Here is a 13,347-nt window from a genome sequence, read left to right as displayed (position 1 = left end):
CTATAAATATTTTCAGTCAAAATTTTCCATAAATCCATGGATTTTATTTTATAAAATTATGATTGAGATATATATTTTTTAATCAAAACTTGAGTGCTAAGTCTGCATCTACTCTAAACATTATTATCAAGATATACATCTAATGTATGATCAATAATTATCAAACTTTGATTAATATCCTAATCAACTTTTAGAAACATTAATTATTGACATGTCTACACAGAGCCACCTTATAAAGGCTTAATCACCTTCCATGAACCTTCTCGGTCACAGAAAAATTCCGCGTAATATATAAACTCAACCGATAATAACACTTCTTCTCCAACCTTCCGCCGTTTACCACTCTCATCACTTCCATCTTCTCTTGACCACACAAAAAGACTGTACTATTTTCTCTGTTTTTTCTATTCATTTTTAGTTTATATTTCTCAGTTTTGTTCCTCTTTTGTTTTTGTTTTTTTTTTCTTGTACCTTTGTTCAAAAAAACAATTACCTCAATTACTAGATCTGTTCCTCTTTTGTCTCAAAATATTCACCTAGATCTCTGCGAGAACAGCAACAACAAAAGTTTAGTTTCTTGTTCAAATTCTAATCTTTGAAAGTTCAACATGTTTTCTGCTGATACCCTTGTTGAGAATTTTCCTGGTTCTGTTAATCAGTGCATGTTCGGAAATATTCCTGTGTCTGTTTTTTCAAACCAGAATCCAGAAAACGGTTTCAACTTTCAAGATTCTGTTTCAGTTTCTAGTGATTCTGTTCCTTCTTCTGTTATAACTTCAAATGGTGAATCTTCTGAGAGTACTAAGTATTCAAATCCAATTCTTAGATACATAAGTGATATACTCATGGATGAAGAAGATGATTTGGAGAAGAAACCATGTATGTTGCAGGATTGTTTGAAACTCCAAGCTGCTGAAAAATCGTTTTATGATGTTTTAGGTGATAATTTGGGTGCAGGAAATGGAAATGGAACTAGTACTAGTTCTGAGAGCTATAGTAATGGCAGTTACACCACTGATAATTCTGTAGTTGATTGTGATTCACCAGAAAATAATGCATATGAGGTGTTTGATAAAATACCTCATGATCCGTTTAGAGAGGTAGAAGCTGTTTTCAGTTTTCCAAATGCTGCTTGGAAGACGAATGAAGAGGGTAATAATAATAATAATAATATGGTTTTGGGTTCTAGAGGGTCAAGGGAAAAGAGAAGCCATTTGATGAATGATGTTGGTATCTTAGATGGAGAAGATCTGAGAAGTAACAAGGTTTCAGCTGTTTATTATGATGATTCAGACCTATCAGAGATGTTTGATGAGGTACTTCTTTGTAATGATGGTAAAAGTCCATCCATTTTTTGTGCTAATCCTGAACAATCACATTCACATGGATCTAATAGAAAAACATCTCGTTCCAAGAAAGGTTCAAACAAGGGTAAAAATCTGAGTACTACGGTGGATTTATGGACTTTGTTAACTCAATGTGCACAAGCTGTTGGTAGCTATGATCAAAGGAATGCTAATGACATACTCAAGCAGATTAGGCAGAACTCTTCACCTCGTGGTGATGGACTTCAGCGTTTAGCTCATTACTTTGCTGATGGACTTGAGGCGCGGTTATCTGCTGGTACGCCAATGTATAAACGCCTTGACTCGGCGTCTTCTGCAGATATGTTAAGAGCTTATAAAGTTTACATCACAGCATCTCCATTTCAAAGGATGTCGAATTTCTTGGCCAACAGAACTATTCTGGGTCTGGCAGAAAACAAAAGCAGCATCCACATTATTGACTTTGGGATTTTCTATGGCTTTCAGTGGCCTTGTCTCATTCAGCGTCTTTCGGAAAGAGTCGGTGGGCCTCCAAAGCTTCGTATTACTGGAATTGATCTTCCTCAGCCAGGATTTAGGCCTGCAGAGAGGGTTGAGGAGACGGGTCGGCGACTTGAGAAGTACTGCAAGAGGTTCAAAGTTCCATTCGAGTACAACTGCCTTGCACAGAAATGGGACACTGTAAGACTTGAAGATCTCAAGATTGATAGAGAAGAAATAACAGTGGTTAACTGTTTATACAGAATGAAGAACCTCTCTGATGAAACGGTGACTGCAAATTGTCCGAGAGATGCTGTGTTGAGGTTGATCAGGAGGATTAATCCAAGCATCTTCATACATGGTGTAGTGAATGGAACTTATAACGCACCATTTTTTCTGACTAGGTTCAGGGAAGCAATGTTTCATTTCTCATCATTGTTTGATATGCTTGAAGCTACTGTGCCGCGGGAAGATCCATATAGGTTGATGTTCGAGAAAGGGTTATATGGAAGGGATGCAGTAAATGTGATAGCTTGTGAGGGAGCAGAGAGGGTTGAAAGGCCAGAGACTTACAAGAATTGGCAGGTTAGGAATAAGAGAGCAAGGTTCAAGCAACTTCCATTGGCTCCTAAACTGGTAGACAGAGTGAAAGAAATGGTGAAGAAGGAATATCCAAAAGATTTTGTAGTTGATGAGGATGGGAAGTGGGTTCTGCAGGGTTGGAAAGGACGTATTCTGCAAGCTGTTTCTTGTTGGGTTCCTGCTTAAACTAATTGTCAAACCAGTCCTAGCCTATGAAGCAAGGACACCAGAAACTTGTCCACACCAACACCGGTAATAGTTCAAGGAAATAGAAGCAAATGCAACCATGTGTCTGGCGTGCCGGTGTTGAACCAGACACGTGTTGGAACAGGTGTTGCCTTCAGTTTAAAGTATCGGTTCTACCGAGTTGTAGGTTTGTAGCACGGTCCTCTCTAGGATTTTTCTGTCTTCTTTTCATTTCTAATTTTGTGTGTGAACTGTAAACTGTATGTACTCTACCAAGTAAGGGTATATTGATGGTCTCTGATTTAAGTAGGTTTAAATCATCATACTATACTTAAAATAGAATTAAGATTGGAGATGTTCTTACTATGTACTTTATATACAAGTTTATATCAGTTTATGCATTGGCCAGTAGATACATTTGGAATATTATGTTCTTTTCTTTGTTTCTGCATTTGAGTTTGGATTTTAGATACTCCTTTGACTTCGTTCTTATAGCTACTTGGTCTTGTTGTATATGGCTGAAACTTTTTTATTTTGATGTTATACTCTTTCTGTTCTGAAGTTGGTTGAGTGGATTTAATAAGGGGTGAAAAAGTCTCCTAAGATTTGATGTTTTATTCAAATTTGATACTAGTACTATTCTTTTTAAGATAAATTTCTTGGCAGTTAAGTATCAGGTGCATCTGGCTAAGACTAGAATAGTCAAACATTGCAAAGTAGAAGACACGTAGAAGACACGGATTCTCGACAAGTCACTGATTGGATAACGGTGTAATTATATTAGGTGCACGTTCTCACATACGGTATGCACCATGCATATTGCATATAGTAAGGAGGAATTGAGATAAGTCAAAATTGTATTTCAAGTTGTGTTTTATATGGTTTAGATATATCAACTTTATCCTGATAATGCAAAAATCAACTTAGTTGTGGATTAGTCATTAGTTTGATGCGAGTGTGTGAATCTCTAACTAAAATGGCTTTTGATATTCAAGTTTCCTCGTGTATCATTAGTCAAACTTGAGCTAAAACAAAAAGAACATTGAATAAGACATGATCATAATTGATGTTGCCTGTTGGATTACACATTAGTAGATGCGTTTATGACTCTCTAACTGAGAAGTCTTGTGAAACATAACTTTCCAAATCCATAGAGGTTGGAGAATTTCAGATGTTCACATAAATCATTCACCCTTAATCAAACACAACCTTCCAACATTCTATCTAACAAAATACCTCACTTGATTCAGCGATTTGATGACCCTTCACTGTTCACCATCATATTCCAATCTAGCACATTTCCTTTTGGTTTTTTGAAAGAGACCAAACTATGACTTCTACATGGTTGTTTATGTCTAATACCTTGACCATTCTTGGATGATTTACTATGGATCTTCAAAGAGACCCCAAATTTAACAACACTTATCTAGATTGAACTCTTGTATTATTGAAACATTAATTAAATATGTAATTAGCAAAATTATTAACACTTTGAGTGTATTTGTAAAGACAGATTTTTGAGCTTATAATTTATAGTTTATAAGTAGGGATGTTTAAATTAACCGGTTATATAAATTATCCATATCTAAATTCGGTTATGAAAAACCGGTTAATTTTAATATGGTTATTAACTAAATTCATATTTTGGACATTTTAGAAATATGATTTCAACAAAATCGATATTTTGGACATTCATATCTAAAATAAAAATTAAATTAAAATATTTTTTGAAAATTTAAAATTTTCAAAAATACGAATAAATCAAAAAAATAAAATCGAAAATACAAAAAATCGAATTTTAAAAAAATGATAAAGCTAGTTTTTTTCGAAAAATACAAAAAAATTATTTTATTTCTAAAAGCATTAAAAAACTAGTTTTTCCGAAAAATAAAAAATTGATTTTTTTTTAAGTATGAAAAATCGATTTTTTTTTCAAAAAAGAAAAAATCGAGTTTTTTAGAAAATGGTAAAAATCGATGTTTTTTTGGAAAATATGAAAAGTCGATTTTTTCGAAAATACGGAAAATTGATTTTTATTGAAAAAATTGATTTTTTTTTTAAATATGAAAAAACTATTATTTTTAAATACGAAAAGTCAATTTTTTGGGAAATGTGATAAAAAATCGGTTTTATTTCTAAATTCGTAAAAAAATGAGTTCTTTTAGGAATACGAAAAAATTGAGTTTTTAAATAAATACGAAAATGCTATTTTATCGGAATAAACAAAATCATTTTTTTTCAAAAATCGAGTGATTTTGAAAAAATGGAAAATCAATTTTTTTTCTTTGAAAATACGAAAAAAATCTTTTTTCAGAAAAATAAATAATCATTTTTTTCAAAAATATACAAATTTATAACTAACCGTAAAATATAATATTCAAATATAAAAAAATTATTTTGATGTTTAAAACCGGTTTTAAATTAAAATTTGATTATTAATTTTTAGAACCGATTATAAAATATGGTTATGGATAGACCGGTTTTATAACGGGTTATGTAAAAATATAACCATTTATATGGAGTGGTTATTAAATCCAGTTATAGTGAATGGTTATTAATTGGATATGGATTGGTTATGTGAATTATCCGTCCATGAGCACCCGTAGTCGAGGGGAAATCGAAATGTGGTCCCTCCACACCAAATTCAGCGCCAATCACCACTGGACCAACTAACGAGGTTACTCTCATTTTTCATTTATGTTTTTAATACCTTTATAACGTAATTAATGCATTATTAATCCATTTATAATAATTAATACCTTTATTTAACACCACATTTATTCTAGAATAAATAATATATTTTAAAATTTAATTTAACATTATTTTTTTTATATTTATTTACAATTATTGTGTGATTTTTTAATTTAATATTAATATTTGATATTTATGATAATTATAAGTATTTTCATCTTTTTCAAAAAGAAAAGAAAATTGAATTTTACTAAAAATAATATTTTTATTAATTAGTGTAAATAATTAAAATGTATTTAAAAATTTAAAATAGTTATTAACAAAGAAAAATGTTACTCCTGATTAGATGGGTAAATAAATGGCTTTCTTATATATATAAATATGTTTTCACAATTATTATATTTTTAAGTTTGAAATCAGTATGTCAAGATCTTTTTCTTAAAAAAATAAATATGATGTATTAACTATATTTACTATTCTATATTATAATATAATTAAGAGTAATGCTATATAATAATAATCATTTGAATAAAAAAGACAAGAATGTATTCTTATCATTGTTTTAAAGGATATTTTTAAATTTATTTTAAATTTAATTTCCTCTTTAATAGAAATTATGGGGTAGTGGTAATTAGGTAATACACCAGTGTCCGTGTGAATGCATGGACAGTGTAATACACCAATGTCCGTGCATAACACATCAGTATTTATGCGAACGCATGAGTAATACACTAGTGTCGTGTGAACGCACAGATAACCATATCAAAATCAGTGCGGACGTAGAGGTTGACACATTTTATTGGTACAATTAAATAAAATAAAAATAAATATATTTAAAACAATGTATGAATCCAAACACACACAAAATGTGTTGTTTTATAATTATTTAAGTATCTAATTTTTTCATTTTGAAATTATTTTTATTCTAAGATACAATATTTTTAAAGATAATATATGGAAAATTGACATATATATAATTGATGAAAAAAATTATTTTTAATTTAAAAATATGTCTTTCTTTTAAAAATAATAAACTATTTTGTTTTTCTTATTTACATTTTTATTACATTTCAAAAACAAAAGTGTGCATACCACACAAGTACCCGTGCAAACAGACGGGTACTGATATGGTACGCGCATATGATTGGTTTAAATATTGAATAATAACGGTAACACGTTTACTATACATTTAAATTTTCTTATAAATATTCCATAATAAAAACATTTATATATAGAAATAATTATACTCTTGATTCAAATATTTTTATATACGAAAGAAATTATAGAAACCGATTTATTATCTCTTTTAAAAATAATAAACTGTTTTGGTTAGACATTTTTGTCCTTCTTAATTTAATTTTAATATATCTTAAAAAAAATGCGCGTAACACAACAATAACGCACGGGTAACTATACAAAAATGTGTACGGACACACGAGTTATTATATTTTTTGTACAATAAAAAAAATATTTAGAACAATGTATGAATCCAAACACAAGAAAAATGTATTGAATTTGTAATTATTTATGTATATAATATTTTTACTTTAAAATTATTTTTTATTTAAGATACAATATTTTTTAAGATAATATATGAAAAATTGAAATATATATTATTGATGTAAAATAATTTTATTTTTATTTTAAAAATATGTCTTTCTTTTAAAAATAATAAACTATTTTGACAAAACTATTTTGTTTTTCTTATTTACATTTTCAAAACAAAAATATGCATACCACACCAATACACGTACGGGTATCCAAACCAAAACTCGTGCAAACGCACAAGTTATTACATTTTCATAACAATTAAACAAAGTTAAATAACTATATTTAAAATAATTTATGAATTTAAACACGAGAAAAACGTATTTATTTATGTTGCTAATGTTTATTTATACAATTAAAATAATATTTATGAATACTATGTTATTAGTTGATATTTATAAAAATAAATGATTATATAAATATTTTTATAAATATTTTTATAAATAATGTCAAAACAAAATTAATGTTTATGTTCGGAAAAATATATGGTTGATACAAATATTTGTATATATGGAAAATTATATTTATGCTCCAAATAAAATTAAAATTTATTTTTATTTTAAAAATAATGAATGTTTTTTCATTTTTATTATATTTTAAAAACAAATGTGCCTAACATACTACATTACAAATATTATATTTTTAAGTGATATACTATTAAAAATATTTTTTATTGATGGCCTATTTTATTATTATAATTATTTATATATTAAATATTTTCAAATATTCATATTACAATCAAAATTTGAAGGTGTAACAAAATGAATATAACTATTTTAAAATTACATATTTTATGGTATGTTTAGTTAAATTTTTAATAATTGTTCTATAATTAGAATAAACAGTTTAGACAGCATAAACATGGTGTGTTTAATTAAGTTTTTTATTTTAACAAATCAATTTATTTTAAATTCATTATTTAAAAACAGAAAAAAGTTTATCATTGGTACATAAATATTTAGACAATATTCATTATAAATGGAAGATAATATATTCAAGGGTGGATCTATGTAGTAGGGATTGGGGGCTCTTGCCCCAACCAGAATTATAACTATGTTTACTAAATTAATCATGTTTATGTATTTTATAATTAAATTGAAAATTGTTCCCACCAAAATTACTATATTGTATTTTTAATATAAATAATTCATTCACAAAATATTTTTAAAAAATCATAAAATAATTCATTCACAAAAATCTTGTTTTTTATTAATACTTATTTTTTGTAATTAATAATTTTCTTGTCCCCATCTATAAAATGTTTTGGATCCTTGTTGATATTTATAAACGAGAAAAAGAGTATTATTGATATAAACATTATAAAAAGAAAAAGTGTATTATTGATATAAATATTTTTATAAATTAGAAAAAATCTAGTATTGATATAAATATTTTTATTATTGAAAAAATGTAGTGATAATACAAATATTTTTATAAAGAACAATTTATATCTATTAAAAAACACGCGTATCTACCCGTGCGAACGCATTGGTGTTCTATTAATTATTAATAGAATAAAAGTTAAAAATAATAAGGGTCTGTTAGGTAAAAATGGCGGTTGACTGATAAGCTAGCTGATAGTTTATAGCTTATGACTGATGGCTGATGACTGATGACTTATAGCTTATAGCGGATGGTTGAGACTGATAGCTTATAAGCTCATTGAAGTGTTTGGTAAAATTAGCGGTTCAATTAACTTATAAATGTTAAATGACATAAAAGATATTTAATATATAATTATTTTATTTTAAATTAAAATAAATTATAAGGGTTAAAAATGGATTTTAATTGAAATAATAAGGATAAAAAAGGAAGAAAAAGTAATAAGCTATAAGACATAAGCTAAAACGCTATTTGAAATAGCGTCTGGAAAATAAGCTATAAGCTAGTAAAATAAGCTATAAGCTCGTGATGAAAAGACCATTATCAAACGGGTCTAAATTATCATATGAGCTTATAAGACATAAGACATAAGCTATAAGCTCGAAAATATGTCTTACCAAACAGAGCCTAATTTTAGTTAGGAAGGTTTTTGGGTGGGGAAATTGATACCTATTTATTTATTTTAATTAATTAAATTGATTTTTAGTAATTAATTAATTTATAAAGAAATATTAGTGATGGAGGTGGTTGTTAGAAGAAAAAATATCAATACTAATAGAAGATAAAAATACCAATATAACCTTAAAGATTTTGGATAATTAATTAATGTGGTTAATTTTTAGGAGAAAATTTATCTCAATTTTCTCCATTTTTTTATTTGTCTTAGTGTGTTATGGTAGTTTTGTCTAAAAAAATTAACGCCTTAGTGGATTTATTTATTTTAAATTTAATTATCAATTATTTAATTAATAAATTAATGGAGTAAGTTTATTTTATTTCATTATCAATTAATTTATAGGTAAATTAATAAATTGAGAAATAAAAATATAATTTTGACAAAATATTTTGATTAGACAAATTGTAGGATTATAATTTAGTATGATATGAACTAAATTGATATGGAATAAAATAAATAATATTTTTTTTATAAAAATGATAAATTCAGTTCAAAATATTTTTTCTAATAGTGGATTAAAGAAATAATACTTTAATAATATTTAAATATTTAAATTAAATGCATTAAAAATTGAAAGGATCTATAAAAAATATTTTTAAGAAAAGAATAAAGGGGATCTATAAAAAAAAAAATTTAAGAAAAGGATAAAGGGATTGATTAAAAAAAGACAGTGATTTAAATAGCTACTTGAAGTAAAGTTTAGATTTTTCTAATAATTATAGGTAGAAATATTAGTTTTTCTAAAATAATTAAAAAATATAAAAAAAAAATAACTGAGTTTGATTAGACATTAACTTACTAGAGAAAAATATGCAACTGCCAATAAATACGTGTATTTTATTGCTAAATAAAATTTTATTTTTAAAAACGATTTGTTAAATTTTAAGATTTTAATTAAATATATGTAATATTATTTATAATGACAATGCACTATTAATAAACTCTTCAATTATTCTTCAATTATTTTATATATATATATATATATATATATATATATATATATATATATATATATATATATATATATATATATATATATATAATAACATACTTATATTTGTTATTTAATAATTAAATATTCCAAAATAATAAAAAAATATTATTGCGAATAACTAATTAAAGATATTTTGGGCAAAAAAAAACATATTATTGAGAATAACAAATTAAAGATTTTCTCGGCAGAAAATATTGGGCTTAGGAGGATTTGTTTGAACAGTCACACGCCACTTATATAAACTAGTAGAAACCTTATTCCCAAACCACAATTTGTTTCTGATTATCGAAATTCATTCGAAGCTTTGGACTCTCTTCACTTAGCAATACTTTGTTTTTTTTTTTCTTATTCATAGGTTAGTACGATGATGTTATTCTACCATCTGTTATTGTTTTCGCCATTCATTAAAAAAATGTTTTCATTAGGGTACAGTTTCTTAAGATTATTGAATTCTTAATGAAGAATGTTCAATATATGATGAAACTTGATTATTATTAGTTATTTTAAACAATCAGTTTTTTTTTTGCTTATAGTTGTTTTTTTGTTTTGCTTTTGCAGTTAATCGATTATCATCCATTCTAGCTCAATATGGTATGTTATTTGTTTTTTATATTTTAGTTTTTGTGTTCTTGATTCAGAATATATTGTAATGTTGAGGTTTTTTTGTTGCTTATTATGTTTATTGATGTGGTTGCATTAACTGTTTTTTCATGTAGAATTCTGATGAAAATCAGTTGAATGAGGATATGCAAGAGGATCAGATGAATGATGTTTCACCTGATGAGAATATGCTTGAAGATCAAATAAGTAATGACTCATATCAGTACGACTATCAATCCGGTGAGGATTTTGATGAGGATCAACATCAGTTTGCCGAGGATATTCACGAGTATCCGAGGAATCTGCGGCAGAATGATTTTCTAGATCGGTTGAGTGAGGTTTTTAATGAGTATACTAGGAATCTGCAGCAGAATGCAGCTTTTGAGCATGTTTATCATTGTTTTTCGGTCTCATCTCTTAATAGGGTATGTCATTGAATGCTTCTCGAGTATAATGCTTTTAACAGTAAAAAATTTGAGGCCCTGTGCGGTAGCCTGCTTTGCACACCCTCAAAGACGGCCCTTTCTAAAATATTCAGTAATATTGATTTTTCTTTTCTGATTTTTTTCAGCCAATTCTGGAAAATGGCGATAAAAGTATGTGCACACATCTTGGTTACATTTTATTCTTTGGCATCTGACATTGTGATAATTTCGATAGCTAATGCAAATTTCTTTTTTCTTTCAGTTATCATGCCTGCTTCAGCTCTAGATCGCCTATGTAAGCTTTATAATTGTCATTCAAGTTTCAACGATTTGATTATTTGAATTCATTCTCTAACTCTTGTTTAAACCTTGCAGCACGTTTGAACATTGAATATCCAATGTTATTTGAACTGAAGAATTCTTCTGCTGAAAGAACTACTCACTGCGGAGTTTTGGAATTCACTGCTGACGAAGGGACTGTGCTCTTACCGAATTGGGTATATATGTTTTCCTTTCGTTATTCGTGTTTATTTCGTTTTACTTAATCGAGTAACCGTTTTTATTAACCGATGCGATGTTTTGTTGTTGTGATGTTCAGATGATGGAAGATATGCTCTTACAGGATGGAAACACTATATCTCTGAAAAACACAAGTCTTGCTAAAGGAAAGTTTGTGAAGCTGCAGCCCCACACCAAAGATTTTCTAGATGTCTCTAATCCAAAAGCCATGTATGAATTGAATAATTATCGAATATCATATCTAGTTACGCGTTTCTTAAATATCATATTTGTGTCGACTAATATCTTTTTTCCGTTGATCATTTGCAGGTTAGAAACTGCATTGAGGAGTTACTCGTGTTTGACAACTGGTCGCACTATAATGATTCCGTATAACAACAAAAAGTATTACATTGATGTGGTTGAAGCGAAACCTTCTGCCGCAATTTCTATAATTGAAACGGACTGTGAAGTTGATTTTGCCCCGCCTCTTGATTACAAAGAACCTGAGAAGCAGTTGCCATCTGGCTTGTCAGAGAAGGAATCTTCACAAGGTTTGGATCCTTTTATTGTCTTTTAGAATATGTTTAAAGAACCTTGTGTGTTTGTTTTCAAGTGAAGATTTTGACTCTATATATTCTGCATTTCAGTTGAAGCTGAGGCAGCGAAAAAGACTCCTGGTGTGATTCCGTTCAGTGGTTCGGGAAGGCGTTTGGACGGAAAAGCATCAACACTAACACAGTCAGTTGAACAAAGTTCGACTCCAATTCAAAAGCAGCAACAGACTGAAAATAAAACCAAGAGTTCCCTTAAAACTTCTGGAAAGCTTGTTTTTGGATCAAATGCAAATACACCTAAACCTAATGTTTCTCTGAAAAATGAAAGTCAAGAGTCAGCTAAGAAGAAGACAGAAACCACAGAATTCCAAGCTTTCACAGGAAAGAAGTATTCATTAAGAGGTTGATCCTTGTTGGATTGTTTTTCAGTTTGATATCAGTAGGACAGTTTAGTTGACATAACTTAGAGTTAATTTTAGAAGTTACTCTCGATTATCCATTGCTTTATTCGTTGTAACTATGATAATAATTATTTCCAGAAGGATTATTATTAAAACTAGTCTTGTTTGATTTAGTTTGCCCTTTAAAATCCTTTGCCTTTTTCCACCTTTTTGTGTAAATAAGCTATGCCTTTTTCCACCCTTTAAAATCCTTTGCCTTGTATGTGATGTGTGAATTTTACAAGTTTTACGCTATTACAGTTGACACACCTTCACAAGTTTTTATAGTTTACAAAACCACCTCAGTCATAGCTAGCACAAGAACCACACATATCATACTTTTGAATTTGAAGTCAACTTAAGGGCAACATCATTAATCTGCTAAATTAGTTTAAAAGGCCCAAAAAAGCGTTTTGTCAATTTATGGCTCCTGGTTTTCCTCGTGCTTATTTGACTATATAGGGGTGTAGCTTCACGTACACGAAATCACCTACTTTGAAACGGTGAGGATTACGCTTCTGATCCGCTTACTGTTTCATGGTTGCTTGGACTCTCAACAGCTTCTTCTTGACCATATTCAGTACTGCACTGCAATTGGATAAGTCACAATCATCCACAGCTTGGATGTGGCTAGTACCTGCAATGTAAGTAGGAAGCGATGGCGGGGCATGACCGTATACAATCTAAAATGGAGAAAAACCTGGTGCAGAATGAATGGCTGTGTTATAATGCCATTCAGCACAATTAGGGGTGGCAAACGGGCATGCCCGTCCCGTTTAGGCCCGCGAAAAAACGGGGCGTGGCGGCGCGGACTTTTTTAAGAGTGCGGGTCTAAAACCTTGCCCCGCCCCGCAAAAAAGTGAGGGCGGGGCGGGGAAAGCCCGCGGGCATTCGGCTTTTTAGGCCTAAAAATAGTAAAATTCTATAAAAAACAAATGCCCGCAAAAGCCCAAAAAAAACGG

General features: G+C 29.0%; 2 protein-coding genes across 2 annotated transcripts; both read left to right on the top strand.

The window, feature by feature from the left end:
* Positions 1–202: 202 nt before the first annotated feature.
* Positions 203–3,002, top strand: LOC131628856 (scarecrow-like protein 30). The gene has a single exon (XM_058899661.1). The coding sequence runs from the start codon at positions 609–611 to the stop codon at positions 2,571–2,573; it is 1,965 nt and encodes a 654-aa protein (XP_058755644.1). The 5' UTR covers positions 203–608; the 3' UTR covers positions 2,574–3,002.
* A 7,114-nt stretch (positions 3,003–10,116) lies between these two features.
* LOC131628881 (uncharacterized) lies at positions 10,117–12,515 on the top strand. Its single transcript, XM_058899689.1, has 9 exons — positions 10,117–10,220; positions 10,424–10,456; positions 10,582–10,890; positions 11,037–11,061; positions 11,153–11,185; positions 11,266–11,387; positions 11,489–11,619; positions 11,719–11,942; positions 12,039–12,515. Exons 2-9 carry the CDS (start codon positions 10,454–10,456, stop codon positions 12,350–12,352), a joined length of 1,161 nt encoding a protein of 386 aa, XP_058755672.1. The 5' UTR covers positions 10,117–10,220; positions 10,424–10,453; the 3' UTR covers positions 12,353–12,515.
* The last annotated feature ends 832 nt before the right edge of the window (positions 12,516–13,347 follow it).

The sequence above is a fragment of the Vicia villosa genome, unplaced genomic scaffold, assembly GCF_029867415.1.
Source record: "Vicia villosa cultivar HV-30 ecotype Madison, WI unplaced genomic scaffold, Vvil1.0 ctg.000487F_1_1, whole genome shotgun sequence".
In the NCBI taxonomy this organism is placed as follows: Eukaryota; Viridiplantae; Streptophyta; class Magnoliopsida; order Fabales; family Fabaceae; genus Vicia; species Vicia villosa.
The sequence above is the reverse complement of the archived record's forward strand: the minus strand, read 5'-3'. Positions and strand labels throughout refer to the sequence as shown.